Raw genomic sequence first — 16,925 nt, forward strand, 5'->3', positions numbered from 1 at the left:
GCACTTTTCCGTCTGCTCTAATTTCGCACTTTTTGATGAATTTTTATTTGATTTTGAGCTGACCTGCTTTAGGTCGGGTATTACACTACTTTTTGACAATGATATTAATCTATTCAGTCCCATTTCCTTTAAAAATATGCAATTTTGCAGTCACAGCAAAGAGAAATACAGAAAATAATATAAAAATTATTTTCCAGCGCTACCGAAAATCTTCATTCGCACAGCACGTTACTCGACCGACTAATCGGCTTTTTTTTTACAACAGTACAGAAAAAAAAATATTTTTCTTCTCTCTTCTTGCTGCCTTGTTTTTTTCAAATTCGTTCCAAATTGCATTTTCATTTCTCGTGGGGATTTTTCATGCTCATGGATGCATTTTATTATGCTTGAAGCGTTAACGGCTTTTAAATATTTGAATTGTAACTGCATTAAACAAATTGAACTTTAACGGTTTTCAAAAATTCAAATTTCATCAGGTTTTAAAAATTCAAAGTTTAACGACTTTTAAAAATTCAAATTTATTCGGTTTTCAAAATTCAAATTTCAACGGTTTCCAAAAATTCAAATTTCAACGGAATTCTAAAATTCAAGTTTAACGACTTTCAAAAATTTAAAGTTTAACGGTTTTCAAAAATTCAAATTTTAAAAATTCTCTAAAATTCAAATATTAAGCTCCTTTCCAAACTCCCAATATCCATGAAGATGAGGTCCGTCTCTATTATTATGTCAGACACACTTCTCGTCAGATTGAATTTACTTTCCATCTAATTCACTTCCATTTCATAACTTTTACTTAATTAATTTCAATTTACTATTTTTAAACTTTTTTTTTTCTTTTTCGAACGCAAAAAACGCGAGAACAGATAGTTTTCGACTCTCATGCTGATCTTTTTGCTATTTTTTTAATTTATTTGGCTACAATTATTATTGTTTTCGCGAAAAATTATTGCGAGGCCATAACGGAAAGGAAAACATAAAAGCATTTAGTGAAATTCTTCCATCAGTGCTCATTTGGTCATGAGTTGTTGCTAGCGAAAATGAATTTAGAGGTTCCAAGACATTTGGAGATCTAATATTGATCGAAAAGTATGGATTGATTTTGAATATTTTGAGGTTACTAAATAAACCTCAAATATAAAAAAATAAAGGTAAAATTGACTAAAACTGCACTGGATCTTGGTTTTTGAGTTGTTTGATGATCAGTTATGGATGAAGTATCTGTTTCCATTAGAATTTCCATGAATTCATGCCTTAACACTATGAAATTAACCATAAACACTTCAATTCACATCAAAGATTCCAAAAAAATTAATTTAAAGCACATAATCCCTGATAATCACATCCAGTACATGACCGTCCCCATTAATTCAATTTCAGTCATCTTTACCCAACAGCAATTGCATGAAACCGTACACAACCCACGATTATGACTTTAAATTCCCACAATTCTCTTAATATTTTTTACAACGTTAATCCCGCAATATTTTGTAAATCCATAATCCCCATTGTTCTTACCCACAATCTCACCAAAAATGCGATCATTTGTAATCGCTACTGTTCATGCCACACAATCGAGGAAAAAAGAAAAAAAAAAATATGAAATCAAAAGTGAACAAGATTTGAATCTCATTGGGGCAACAATGAATATTTTTGAGAAACTTTTTTTCATTTTTTTCGGTGAAAACTTTTCAATTTGTCTAATTGATGACAGCATGACGCAGAACAATAATAAATGAACACATGTTGGATGAAAATTGAAAGAATAACAACAAACTATTTTAAACAAGTGAAATTGGCATAAATCGGACATAAATTTGTATTAAATCAGATGTGAATTGTGAGTGACCGCGAAATGAAATGAAATTCGTGGAGATGAGGTCTGTCATGACTGGGTGAGGCGCATTTTTAAGGTTAAAATAGAAGTAAAAAGTAACGAACAGAAAATATTTTAATATTAACGATCAAAAATTATTTGAATTTAACTATCAAAAAATATTTGAACTTTAAAGGTTCAAAAATATTCATATCTTTAACGGTTGAAAATAATTTGAATTCTCAACGGTCAAAAAATATTTGAATTTTAACGATTGAATAAATATTTGAATTTTAACGACCAAAAATATTCAAATTTTCAACGGTTGAAAATAATTTGAATTCTCAACGGTCAAATTTTTTTTGAATTTTAACGACAAAAATTTGAAAAATAACGGTTATTTTTACAGATATCTTTAATTTCTAATATTTCTAAAAATTCATCGGATAAATGGACAGACAGACAAAATGCAACCATCAACAATTTCTCCTAATTTTATGGAATAAAAGAAACTAATTGATTGAATACTCATGAATGCGCATGCAATAAATGTCATATATCTTTAAATAATGATGATAACAATCATAACTCTTATTTAAGAGATTTTTCCACGCCTAAATGATAATTTAATGATCGCATCAAAAGTGCACTTTCCGATAACATCCATAAATGTAATGAATTGTAATTGTAAATATAATAATAATAAAAAGTTGTTAAATCACTTAGAGAAATATATACACAAATACATCGTTGTGGGTCTTATTGCTTGGCTACTATACGTCTCATGACCATAAATACTCAAAAGATGTCGATTATGAAAATAAATAATTTTTGTATGTGATTAATTTTTATGAAATTTGTACATTATGTCATATTTCAGCTATGCAATGAATAATGATTAAAGGTCACAAATTAAGTTTCTAATTAATTACAATCAACCTAGAAAAAGAATTAATAGACGAATTAATGAATTTTGAATATTGTTTCTCGTCTGATCGGTCAAATTTTTGTGAATGAAACGAAATAATGAACAGGCACAAGTGAAAATGCCACTTGTGGGTGATTGAAACTTGATTTTTTTTGCAGATCAATGCGTTCGATAATTGAAATGATTTATTTTCTTCAAATAGGAGGTTAATGAGATGGTTGGTATTTGGTATTGGTTCTATTTTTAATGATTTCGATGCTAAAAATGACTTTTTATTTTTTTACTTAAAAAAACGTGCGTAAAATCCGAAAACGTACGTAAAAATATTGAAAATGTACGTAAAGTGTCAAAACACGTACGTGAAAAATACGTGCGTTAAACCAAAAAACGTACGTAAAACTCAAGAACGTACGTAAAATACTAAAAACGTACGTAAAACTCAAAATACGTACGTAAAATCCTAAAGACTTACGTAAAATCATTTAAAATCCAATTTTCTCCAATACCTCAACAATTTCTGACCAGCTGATCAAAATACCAATATAAAGCACATTGACTTCTAACAACAGACAACGTGAAACAGTTGTCAAAATTAGTGTTTAAAATTTTTAATTTCACTCTTAAGAGCGAAAATCAAAGGAGTCGAATTGAATAAAAAAACTCTTATTTTTATTTTACTCTTGAGCGAAATTGGTCAATTTTCCTCACGCTCCTGAGAGCGAAATTTTTTATTTCACTCCCAAAAAATTTCACTCTCAGGAGCAGGAGTAAAATTTTGAATTTCGCTATAAAAAGTTACCAATTTCCTTAGTAATTCCAGTTAGAAATATTTTATTGCGTAATTCACAAGAAAAAGTGATTTTAGGTATAGGAATCATTGACTTTTCGAACATTTTATAGGGCTATTGGGTAATTTCGATCATCTAAAGTGGATAGAAGCATAAAAATTCGTGCTGGAACTAGCGGAAGTGGTCGGTTCCACATGTTTTTCAAAAAAGTTCGAAAATGGAATTAAGATCGAAATTTAAGGAAATGAAGTTTTTGGAAGTTCAGGCACTGGATATAGTCAGTTCCTCACTTCCAAATGCACAAGGTGGTCGATTTTAGAGCAAATTTTGCAATAACAAAACTTTCGCATCATTATTGTCTTCCTTTTTGAGAATTTTCATACAATTTGTTAATTTGGCATAGAAAAATGGTAAAAGGAAGTACTTCCAGACGTTAAAAGTTAATGTCTAATACTTAAAATAACAGCTTGGGTCCAAACATAAAAGAAATTAACCTTTCTGGACTCCGGAAACAATCAAATGATTGCCAATAACGGCCAATAACTACCAAAATATTTTTCCATACATTTAATTTCGCTCCTGCTCTTAAGAGCGAAATTCAAAATTTTACTCCTGCTCCTGAGAGTGAAATTTTTTGGGAGTGAAATAAAAAATTTCGCTCTCAGGAGCGTGAGGAAAATTGACCAATTTCGCTCAAGAGTAAAATAAAAATAAGAGTTTTTTTATTCAATTCGACTCCTTTGATTTTCGCTCTTAAGAGTGAAATTAAAAATTTTAAACACTAGTCAAAATAAAATGTAGGCGATTTATTTACATTTAGTCGTGAATACCGCATCAAATTTGGCAAATACCAGTCTATAGTCTGTTAACCGTGGTGTTAATGTCCAAAAAATAAACACAAATGTAAATGAAACTATGTAATTATGCTGTTGACCATATTTGCAATGTAACCAATTTTAAATCGATAATAAATTTGATTTGGCTTTGACCTTCTAATGTCAACATAAAAGTTGGTATGATACCGTCCATATATGTCCATTTTCAGATTCTTTCCCATTGATTATGAGTCATAAAAATTTTTATATTTTCACTTGTCGTGCGCTTTGTTCGCATAAGATTTAATAATGCAATTATACATGACAGACGATTATAAATCTTTCAAGTATGACTATTGCTTCTTCCCTCTTTTTCAATAGTTCCGCAAACAATTATTTTATGTTTATGCAATTTCTTTGTGCTTTGACGTTTAGCGACGATTATTATCATGATTTTTAGTGGTCTATTGTGGTCATTTGATGGCATTTGAGATGACTTTTGTATCCATTTGCATAATTTTGACATTTTTTGAACGTTAAAAATTCAAAATATTTTTTGACAGTTTGAAAATTCAAATAATTTTTGACCGTTATAAATTCAAATAAATTTTGACCGTTACATATTTAAATAAATTTTGACAGTTGAAAATTCGAAACTTTTCTTGAAAGTCATGAATTTAAATATTTTTTGACAGTTATATATAAATTTAAATAATTTTTAACCGTTAAAAATTCAAATGCTGTTTTATAGTTGAGAATTCAAATTTTTCTTAACCGTTATTTCTTCAGTTCTTTTACAATTCCCAACTTTCAATCCCCAATTCTTCTTTAATGCTATTGCAATTTAGCAAATTTTATTAATGGATGATTTAAAATTAATACTTTTAAATTAAGTGCATTACATTAACTAAACTAATGGATTTAAAATTACTTCCACAATAATAATTGAAGCTTGAAATGCGTTTTATTGTCCACTGTATCTGATCCATTACTTCCAATATTGCAAATACATAACAATTTTCACGTCATAACTAGAATCTCATCCATTTATCAAGCAATTCGTGATAAATGTGTGAAATAATGATGAAACATAAATGTTTCTAATGGCATTGCATGTTGATGTACTATATGGATATAGATATATATTTTTATAGAAAAACAACTTATTTAGATAGCTAAATTAGTTGCTAAGAAATTTCTTTCACTTATATTCGACATGCTTGACATAATGATGAAATATTTGCGTGTTAATGCTTCAAATGCTTTAGAGTAATCTACTTTACAAGTAAATTGTGTGTCGATTACGCAAAATTACAGCAATATATATATTTGAATAATAAAGTGAAATGAAATGCATTAAGGGCAATCGTCTATAACATGGGCTTTTTGTTGATGACGTACTGCATTTTAGGAGCTTTAAAAAGAAAATTTCAATTTAACGACTTTTTGACATTCAAATGTTTAACGGTTTTCAAAAATTTAAAATTTTTTTAAAATTTTGAATTTACAAGTAAATTTCAATTTAATTTTTGAGATTCAAATCTATAACGGTTTTCAAAAATTTGAATTTTTTTAGAGCTTGTTTGTTAAATTTTGAATTTTTGAAAACCGTTAAAAACTTGACTTGTCATTTACGTACGAACCCCCTAAGTAATCGAAATTACGTGTAATACACGAGCGATACAGTTCAAGGCTTTGATGACATTACAGTGCATTAAGTAAATTGTGAACAGATGTTACAGGATTATAAATATAACTCATCATAACTTTTCTTTCTCTTGCATTAACCTTGTGGATGATTCAGTTGATGAAAATTTTGAGATGCACTGCTTAAAATAATAAATGATGAATTGTGGCTTCACAAAATAAAAAGTAGATTAACATCTTGAGCAGAATCTCAATTTTTATGCTGCTTTTGTTCTTGACACACAATGGGAATGGTGCCAGATTTAGTAGAAATTAAATAAATTATGACGTCATGTTAATTAATATTAATGTTTGTAAAAAGGTGAAATTATTTTGAGGTCAGTAACTTCAGAATTTAGGTATGTGCTGCTTCCTAATGTATTGTTTACAAGAGTTTAAAAAGAAATTAACTTAGAAACTTGTAAAACATTTTCCGTTAAGACAGTTTGTTTGTAACGGTCGAAAGAAATTCAAATTTATTTTTTTCTTGCACAATCCGCAGTAGAAAATTTAAAGCAGCGCTTTACAAAAAATACAGAGACAAGAGAAGAAAAAAAATAATAAAAAATTTAATTTTAGCTCATTCTCAAGGTTTTCTTAGTTTAATAAACATGGACGCGATAGATGCTGTCGAAAAAGAAATAGAAAAAGTGATATCAAAGTTTTCTGGCGTTAAGAAACAGTCAGAAGAGACATTAGATGAAATTATCTCAGTTCTTAGTGTCTGTAGTTCATCGCTTTGTAAGCAAAAATCATCTGATCTTTGATTACTCAATTTAATTATCAGTTAAGTGATTGTTATCTAATGTTATCATTATTTATATTTTGTAGGTAGAATGGACAGTGATGCAACAATTCCAGAACAGCAAGCAAATGAACTAAAAAATGTAATTGCTCGATGTAAGGCAAAATTACAGTCAATTGGAACTGAACATAGAGGTCTACATGCGACTGTTTCGAAAGTTGGCAAGGCAATTGATCGCCATTTTACACCAGATTATCAAAGCATTGCACCAATGGATGTCTTTGAATCTGATAAATATATAGAAATATTAAATCAAATTATATCCGAACATTTCTACAGACAAGGGATGAATGGCGTAGCTGAATCTCTGGTGAATGAATCAGCTCTACCACCAGAAGAGGATATCCATCTCGAATTATTTGCAGATCTCTTTCAAATGTCTGAAGCGATATTAAATAAGAATTTAGGACCAGGTATGAATATCCATTGACTGTTACTGGACATAGACTAACTGTACTCTCTAATTTTAGCACTAGAATGGGTGACACAATACAGTTCAGAACTAGATGCCCGTAATAGCACATTAGAATTTAAGTTACGTCGACTAGCATATCTACAGCTTTTGGAACAAGGCGTGAATGGACAGGCAGAAGCTATAGCTTACACAAGAGCTCATTTTAATAAGTTTATAAATAAATTCGAGAAAGAGATTCAAATGCTGATGGGATGTCTAATCTATTTAGGTCAGCATGATTTTCAAAATACTCCATATAGCATGCTGTTCAAGGAAGAGCTATGGGTTGATGGTGCTGATTCCTTTATTCAAGAATCTTGTGAGATTGTTGGAGTCAATCGTGACTCAAGTTTGGAAATAATTATAAATTCTGGATGTTATGCATTGCCAGCACTAATGAACCTCAAACAAATCATGGTAAAGAATCGAGTATCAAGTGTTTGGTCCGAAAGGAATGAATTACCAATTGAAATAGATTTAGGACCTGAGTATCGATATCATTCCGTATTCACATGTCCAATTCTCAAATTACCAAGTACTGAACAAAATCCACCAATGCGACTGAAATGTGGACATGTAATCTCAAAAGACGCTATGCAGAAATTAACAAGAGGATTGATGTTGAAATGTCCGTACTGTCCAAAGGAATCGACTGTATCGGAAGCGAAAAAGATTTTCTTCTGATAGTGTTGAATGTTCTTTGTGCATTTTTTTTAATAAATTTAACGCTAGATAGATATTGACATGGGTGTATTCAGAGATTCACATGATACAAAAGGATGTAAATAGTCATTCCAATATTAGAAATGAGTTGATAATCTTTCAGAATTGATTTACCTACGTTACGTAAAGCTTACGTCACATTTTCAAATTTCAACTGGCCGTTATTTTTCAAATAATTTTTGACCGTTATTTTTCGAATAATTTTTAACCGTTATTTTTTGAATAATTTTTAAACCGTTATAATTCGTACTGCAGCTCTGAATGCACTCCTGCGAATAGTTATAATTAATTAATATTTAAATCGTGTCGAAAAGTTCGCAAAATTTACCACAAAATCCACAATATGTGCTCAATAGTTTTAAATGTTCTTTTTTTTATATAAAATTAATGGTAATGATAATAGATTTTTATGGAAGCGGTTTTAACATTTTTCAATAAAACATTTTTGGATAAATTTATCAAACTATACATTAATTATACATCTCATCACTTTGAGTCTATTCATCAAATTTACAGTCTCTGATTTTCATTATGATGTGCGAATTAAATATTTAAATAATGTTAATTGCGGTTTTGGATATGTGTGTTTGCTGAACATTTGTTTTATGTCATTGCTGCGGAATTGAAACTAATTAGTATCAATATTTGTTAATTTGATGAGGCTCTGTGGATTAGTCTTGACTTAAGTATGTGTGATATTGAGAATGATTGAGGAGAATTGCGATTTTGTGGCTTTAAATGAATGCTTGTGATAATTGACAATGAGCTGTATTTAATATGTGATTTTAGGCTTCATAGAAGATTCAAATGTCAGAAGTCGCACACAGAGTACGATTTCGAGCCAAACTATCATCAATAACCATGTTATTTGTCATTGACTACACAAAACCGCACGCAGACCGCCACTATGGAATTTTTGTACAAAGTTTTTCTCTTTTGAATTCGATCACCATTAATCGAATGGAATGTGCCATTTTAAGAAATTTGTAGGAACGTAGACAGTGAGCCTTAAGACAATCTTCAAAAACTGAACGAAGAGCATCAAAATTTGACCAAAATGTACTACAATCAGTACTTTAATGCATGAAACAGCATTAAAAACCAATAACAAATCATCTTTTCAACGACTTACTGCGTATGCCTTATCTAATCACATAAGAACCACTCGAATTCTCGTCTATAGACTATAAGTGTCACTAAAATTAATTATCTTAATTGCTTGATTAGTCAAGAGACTCTGAACAAGATAGCAAATATTATGATAGCCGTACGTCCGATTAATCATGGCTAAAACCTTAAAATGTGCTGTATAAGCTTCAACTTACCTTTAAGTGATGTTTTATCCTGTGGTAAAGGACTTGCATTTATCAATCTTCTTGGTACAATCTTTTTAGCGGGCGGTGATCCTTTAAGCTCTGCAATTTGATTAACTGCTGGTGGTTGAATGATTTGTTGTGGTTGTGCTCGTTTTTCTAAAAATAGATTATAATCAAAATAATTGAAAATTGTTTTGTATTGCATTTGGGTATGGGATTAATCTTAAGGATATTGAGAGACAGAAGAGCATTGAAGTGTTATGTTGCAGGATGATGTTTGTAGAATCGATTCTCGTTGAAGTGGAATGAATGCATGGTTTGGTTTATTTGCAATTATAATTTAAAGCTTATTGAAATGGAGTCAGGATTTGTGTGTGATATGTTGGTGTGGAGCTGAATAATGCTGTAAAATCAAATTCTGCATAAATTTGAATTTTAACAGTCTTCAAAAATTTTAATCTTAACGGTTTTCAAAAAATTTGAATTTTAACGGTTTTCAAAAATTTGAATCTCAACGGTTTTCAAAAATTTGAATTTTAACGAAAATTTCTCAAAAAATTTGAATTTTACAGTTTTCAAAGATTTGAATTTCAACGACTTTCAAAAATTTGAATTCAAAAAACTTTTTTCAAAATTTGTATTTCAACAATTTTTTAAAATTTGAATTTCAACGGATATCAAAAATTTGAATCTTAATGGTATTCTGAAACTTGAGTTCTAACGGAATTCAGAAATTTGAATTTTAACGGTTTTCAAAAATTTGAATTTTAACAGTTTTCAAAAATTTGAATTTCAGTGATTTTAGAAAGGCAATCCAAAAGCTTTCTGTGATCATCAGCCATCACACAATCCAACCCAATTACCCCATTAAATTTCTCCCCATACTTTCACCCTACTTCACAGAAAACACTTTACATCACTTAATTAAGCAGAATTAAAAGACATTCATAAAAGTATATATCTCCATCATCATAATGTGTTTTTCCCATTAAGTCACTCACGTATGAAAAGAGTCTCTGCATTATTATAATAATCATGACAAGTGCAGTCACTAAGTAAAATTTTTTGCACAAATGTTGACAAAAGAGAGCAACTTCGAATGTAAAAGCATTTCTGTCAATAGAAAGACACATGCAGCACTTTGTGACATGCATGAAATGGGAATGTATTTATCTTAGATTTAGCTAATTTTTAAAAAGAGCTTTTTTTGTTGTTGTCTTCAAGCATTGCAATATGTTGTCCACAAATTGTCGTATCGATGTGCGACAGTCACAATGTCGTCGATGCACGTGGGCAGTAATACAAATTTGTAATTTTTATATCCAATTATATCTCAATATAAAGTCACACATGGAATAATTTGAGTTCCTTCATCAAGTGCCCTGATTGTCTCATTTATATGTTGTGCATTCATGCCTGTATGTTAATGTCGTGACATGATGACAATCCGGAAATATTTTCATGTAGATGCATACAGTCACGGTGACTTTAAGTTTTTTTTTTTTTGCCAATTGTGTCTTGCCATTTCCGTGATTGTGATTGGATGAGATTTGGTCTAGAAGATTACTGAACAGCAGGTAGTTTAATGGTATTTTTATTATAGACATGATCGTATAGCCAGATTGTATTGTTTGAGGATGGAAATATTGTATGCTGAGGAATTTGGGAAATTTCTAATTTTGTGAAAATCCTGACTTGATATTCTAAGCAAATCATAAAAACCGTTAAATTTCAAATTTCAGAGAAATTGAAGTTCAAAATTTTGAACTTTGAAAGTTCAAATTTCAGAAGACCTTAAAAATTCAAATTTCCAAAAACCGTTAGAACTTTAAATTCTCATGATCTCTTGCAGAACACAACATTAAGATTAACATCAAATAACAATCCAAAAGCCAACTTAATTCTTAAAATTCACATCCGCTAAGATCAACAAGCTTCACATTGAGATTATTCAAATTCCCTCTGCTGACCATCAAGCTCATTATAGACTAACGAACATTACTGACACATTCGTTAGTTACATTATAATTGAATTAACAACTTGCTTTTTTTAAAAACAATACCTGCTTAAGATATGCGGAATGGAATCAAGCGAAAATGTGATTTCAATGTCAATCACTTTCATCTCATTCTTTCCCTGCATGCACACGAAAAATATCTCATTTAGCAAATCTTGCTTTTCTCTTTTTTTGTTTTGTTGGATTGTTTATTTGTTCTTTTGTCGTAACTCGATGTGAAATGAGATCTTGTCAACAAAAATGTGCGGTACATTTTTAGCTCTATTGTTGATGACGAAACATAGAATTGGATGGGAGAGAAATGAGATAAATAAATGACAAGTACACATGACCGGTACATTGAGATTTAGCTTAAATTAATTAAAGAATGAAGCTGGCTGCTTATTTTGTGAAAAACTGTTGTTTGAGAATTTAACGGAAATTTAGAATTTGAATTTTCAACTGAAATTTGGTAAGTAAAATTTTTGTTTACATTTGTTCAATTTTGAATTTAAAGGCTAAATTGATACTTTTATCTAGTTCTGAATCTGTTGATCAATGCTTTATATCATCTAAAATCATGAAATTCACTTCCAAATAAGCAAAAACGCTTAAAAATCAAATTTTTTTACAATTTAAAATTTTCAGCAAAAAAGCAAGATCCAGAAGTCATAAATCAGAACATCAAGTGACCCAACCCATTACTTCTACCTTATTTCAAACTCCCGGTAGATCAAGACAACACAAAAATGTCAAAAAACCTCGTAAAATAAAAGATTTCCGCTTTGAATTCAACTTCTGTATTTCCATTACATTTATATTGTCTTTAACCCTCATTTATTTCTTTATTTCCTAACCGGCTTTGCCAAAATTAAACGAAATCAAATTTAAATGGAACCTTTTCTTGTGCTTGCCATGTCTTGATTCCATCAATTGGTCGTTCCTTGTAATTTAAGCATAATGAAATTCTATGTGAAAATAAATGACATCATCGGAATGATTAATGAGCATCAAAAGGGAAATTTGTGAACAGAGAAAAATTGCTTATCATCGTGCATGCAGTCACCTGTGGCAATCAACATGTCATTTGTGTGTCACACATTCCAAAGACGGAAAACATTGTATGAGCAAAATTGAATTACTTCATTAGGGCCAATGTACCGAGGAATTTCTTATATTTGTGTCAGTCATAAAAAAGGTGAAAGGATAAGGAAGTAGATGGGACTTTGTTAGATTGAGTTTCAAAGAGCGCATGAGGAAATGTTAAAAAATACGCAAGGAAAATACGTACGTAAAATTGGAGAATACGTACGTAAAACTGAAAATCCTACGTAAAATTAGAAAATACGTACGTAAAAACGAGAAAACGTACGTAAAATTGAAAAATACGTACGTAATATCGAAAAACAAGTCGAAAGAATCAAAATTCAAGAAAATATTAAATAATTCTCAATTTAACCATAATTTTTACATCAGTGCTACATTATAACAACCTCCAATCAATTCCTCATCAGCCAAACAACATCCAGTAAGCAAAATTACTCGATAAAAGCCAATTTTCACAACAAAAAGTGCTAAAAATGTCATTAATGTATGAATGCTTGCTTTCTTGAAAGTCATCAATCGCTGCACGAAGAAACTAAAAGGGAAAGAAGAAGTATTTTCCCCCCAATCGACATTGAAATTGCGAGACTGGGGAGAAGCAGGAAGATGTGAAATAAAAATGTTTAAGGAAAAGCTCAACATAATAATATTTGACATAAATTATGATTTCGGGTATGAAAAAGAAATTGAAACACATTTTCAGACCTTTTGAATCATAAATGAACTTGCTCGTCGCTCCCTATGCTGCATTTATGAAGCGAAAAAAAAATGTAAACATTCCACTACATAAATTGCCATTTCGTTTTGCGGGAATGTATCATCATTGCCGTAAAGTACATAAAGCATTTAATGAAATATGTTATTTTTTTGTGCTTCTTTTTATGATTCTTATTTCGACGCAAGGGAAATGAATGAGGAGATGAAGAATATTCAGCACATAAATAAACAAGTCTTGTGTAATTGTGAAATGGAAATTTATTTAAGCCTGCTTTTCCTGTTTTTTTTTTCTGCACCAGAGATCATATTTTTTTTTTGTTTTAGGGAATGGAAAGCATTATGCAATTTATGGCGCTGAGGGCCTTCTGACTAACGGAATTATATTCCATAAGCGTGTATGAAACGAGATTGCAATTTTATGGTTTGAAATTTGGCCGGTTGGATGGAGGGAAATCGTTTTGGAGATTTATTTGAAATTGTTTTCGTAAAATAAGGAAGTGAAAGTTGTTGAGGAGGTAAGAAAGAATTTTTGACTTTTTAACGGACTTTTTGAATTTGAAGTTTTAACGGCTTTTATAGTTTTGAAAATTTAACGAAAGCTTAACGAGAAAATTTGAATTTCAAATTTAACGACTTCTTCAATTTTGAAAATTTAACGGAAGTTTAACGAAAAATTTCAAATTTCGAAAGACCGTTAAAATTCAAATTTCACAAAGCCGTTAGGAAATTTCCGCAAATTTCACAATTCAATAACTGTGATTTTCCCAGGTATTTTCCATACACAACCTTGACCGTCCTCGTGGAGTTCCCAAAACAACAATGTACATTCTCAGCTGCTCATTAAAATTTACATTCAAAAATACAGCACAGCATTCGAAACTTATCAGCAACAAAACAACACATATGAGTCACATAAAAACGTCATTGACTGTAGTTTGTTACAGCATTTAATTAGCACTAACACTCAAATGACATAAAGATCCCCAATATCAGATTGTCAATGCCATTCATTCTGTCAGTTCCAATTAATTGAAATTGAGATAATTCATGAATGATAGCACCAAAATTATAGCTTTATTAAAGCCTGAACTGTAGCATCTATAGGCTCATTTCAATTCTAAATCATGTCGAGTAATAAACAAATTTTAGTAATTGTTATGTCCATCATAATTTGTAGCGATGGATACGCTCTAAGGAAAAGTAAGCCTTATTATCCAATTTTCTTCTTGTGCTCAATTAATTATCAATTTATTTCCCGTCCTTAAATAGAACGTGAGGGGCCAGAAGCGATAGCAAGCTTCTTCATAGACAAAGCAGCTGAAGGAATGGCAATATTAGAGCACGGAGCAGCCTATAAGGGGCAACAGGATCATCAATTAGGTAATTAGTAATTTTTTGAATCCAGTCAATTTTTATGAAGTTTTCTATAGAATTTATTGGAATTCAAGATATTAGAGCAATTATTCAAATCGAAGACCCCCAAAACTTTGTCAAATTTTCATATCTAAGACCCCCAAAATTTAGTCAATTTTGCAAATTTATTACAATTCTTCAAACCGAAGATCCCCCGAAATTTAGTCAATTTCTCAAATTAATCAATTTTTCAAACCAAAGACCCCCAAAACTCATCCATAAAATAACAAATTTAATTAACATCCAAACAGATTTCTTCGGTGCACAAGCAGGCATTGATGTAAAACCCAAAGTAGGCTTTGGTGATGCCATTCGTGAAGACACAAGTGGTGAAGACACAAGACGTAAGCGTCAAGCAGAAGGTGAACAACAAGATCCAGAAGCTAAAGAAATACAAGGAATGTTTCATGAGATGTGGCAGACGATGGTCGAGGGCGGTAAGAAGATAATCAAGAAGTTTGCCAACATGATTGACCGTGACGGTTCCCAAAGACCTGAAGGACAGGAGTCTGAAACGACTTTTTAAATAAGTTTAAGCGGAAGTTGTGTCTGCGGATGTAAAATAGTTGAATAAAATTGTGCAGCACATAATTCAGAACTTTGTTTGCCTTAACATCCATTAGCAAGTTCCATAATTATCCAGCATATACGTTAAAAAAAAACTTTTTCATCCTTTTTAATGATTTTAAATGTGTCGAGTGCTCCATAATAGTCATTATAATGCTGCATGTGCTTAAAACTTCGTTTATCCAACATCCATTTCCTCCTGTTATCATTACTGTAAGTTAGTCTGGCTTTTTTTACGGTGGTTTGTGGACTTATTTTATACTCTCAATTACATTTTAAAGTCATAAAGATGCTACTTGATAGGGTTATCAGTGCAGAATGACGTAAACTTTATGTTCTGGATACAAAATAATTTTCTAGTCGAATAAATTGTTTGGGTTTTTTAGGAGTGGGGATAGTAAAAATAGTTCTAAGTGGGATAATGGCTTTTTTGGGGGATTTATATGGAGGTTGAACATTGAATTTTGAGGATTGCAAAGGCTATTACGATGAATATTTTGGAAAAAAAGAGAATTTAGCGTGAAAAATTATTTCTGCTGGTACTTGTGAAGTATGTAATTTCATACACATTTTAATCTTCTTGCTAAAATTTCTATGGAAATTATTTCTGCTGACACTTGTGAAGTATATAATTTCATACAACTTTCAATCTTCTTGCTAAAATTTGCATGGAAATTATTTCTGCTTGCACTTGTGAAGTATAAAATTTCATACAAACTTCAAACTTCTTGCTGAAATTTTGCATGGAAATTATTTCTGCTGGCACTTGTGAAGTATATAATTTCATACAAATTGCAATCTTCTTGCTAAAATTTGCATGGAAATTATTTCTGCTGGCACTTGTGAAGTATGTAATTTCATACAAATTTCAATCTTCTTGCTAAAATTTGCATAGAAATTATTTTTTCTGGCACTTGTGAAGTATGTAATTTCATACAAATTTCAATCTTCTTGCTAAAATTTCTGCTGGCACTTGTGAAGTGTATAATTTCATACAAAACTCAGTCGGTCCTTAGCGAATTATACCGAATCCGATATATTTCTATCAAACGCAGCAATTAAATAAATAAGCTAAGAAATATTCTTCTGTTGATTTAAGTGTTAAACATCCACAAAAGTTATTGACGATGCTCCAGCATGTCCACACACATGTGTAAGCATAAATGTCGACCGAAAGACAAACAAAAAAATCGCAAAAATCGTTTTATCGCAAAAATTAATTGCATTGGATCTCGTAATGCTGAGCTTCATAGCAGGCATTCATCGATGAGGAACTTTAAATTATCGATTTTCTGCGTAGTTATTATGCCGGTTTACGTTCAATAAAAGACACAGCATCGATTTACACTTGGGGCGAGTTTTTAAACCATCCAGCTGAACATTTTCCTGTATTAAGTTTGAATTGATGTTGTGTAATGGAATTAACATTGAATGGACATGATGGAGTTGGGAAATTATGAATAAGATGCAGTTGGAGCATCTTGAGTGGTACAATGTGAAGCATTTCAGTGTTTGATGTAAAAAAGAGTCGACATTAGCTGTTACGGTGCCATAAAGGCCACTAAATGATTTAGGGGGGCCAAAAGGGTGTCACATTGCGCTGTTCAGGGTTTGTTGCAATCAAAAAGATTCGAACCCCAGCAAAAAAATAAGATAAATTATATCAAGTAAACTGAGAATTTTAAAATTTTTTAGGATTCGAACCACAATATTATCAAATATAATCAAAGCAATCCAATATTGAATTACATTTTCCTACATTTTAAATCAACTAATTCTTAATAACTCAAATTCCATAT

General features: G+C 30.8%; 3 protein-coding genes across 5 annotated transcripts in view; 2 read left to right on the plus strand and 1 right to left on the minus strand.

Annotated features, from left to right (window-relative positions):
- toc (toucan) overlaps positions 1–16,925 on the minus strand; it is a 226,117-nt gene that overhangs the window by 34,963 nt on the left and 174,229 nt on the right. The window contains exon 5 of the mRNA XM_070644259.1: positions 9,338–9,484. Within this exon, the coding sequence (XP_070500360.1) occupies positions 9,338–9,484 (147 nt within the window). The remainder of the gene's footprint in view (positions 1–9,337; positions 9,485–16,925) is intronic.
- Positions 6,574–8,475, plus strand: LOC139093529 (E3 ubiquitin-protein ligase RMND5A-like). The gene is made up of 3 exons (XM_070644262.1): positions 6,574–6,771; positions 6,862–7,248; positions 7,306–8,475. The coding sequence occupies exons 1-3, from the start codon at positions 6,642–6,644 to the stop codon at positions 7,971–7,973; spliced, it is 1,185 nt and encodes a 394-aa protein (XP_070500363.1). The 5' UTR covers positions 6,574–6,641; the 3' UTR covers positions 7,974–8,475.
- On the plus strand, positions 10,019–15,157 carry LOC139093535 (uncharacterized). 3 transcript variants are annotated; one of them, XM_070644270.1, is made up of 5 exons: positions 10,019–11,797; positions 11,974–13,661; positions 13,915–14,346; positions 14,416–14,526; positions 14,811–15,157. In XM_070644270.1, exons 3-5 carry the CDS (start codon positions 14,271–14,273, stop codon positions 15,083–15,085), a joined length of 462 nt encoding a protein of 153 aa, XP_070500371.1. In that variant the 5' UTR covers positions 10,019–11,797; positions 11,974–13,661; positions 13,915–14,270; the 3' UTR covers positions 15,086–15,157. The 3 variants fall into 3 exon arrangements, with proteins under 3 accessions (XP_070500371.1, XP_070500372.1, XP_070500373.1); XM_070644271.1 differs by having other exon boundaries at positions 12,282–13,661; XM_070644272.1 differs by having other exon boundaries at positions 13,471–13,661.

This window comes from Chironomus tepperi, unplaced genomic scaffold, assembly GCF_022539635.2.
Source record: "Chironomus tepperi strain 1889 unplaced genomic scaffold, CSIRO-AGI_Ctep_v1 contig_337, whole genome shotgun sequence".
NCBI classification, from domain to species: Eukaryota; Metazoa; Arthropoda; class Insecta; order Diptera; family Chironomidae; genus Chironomus; species Chironomus tepperi.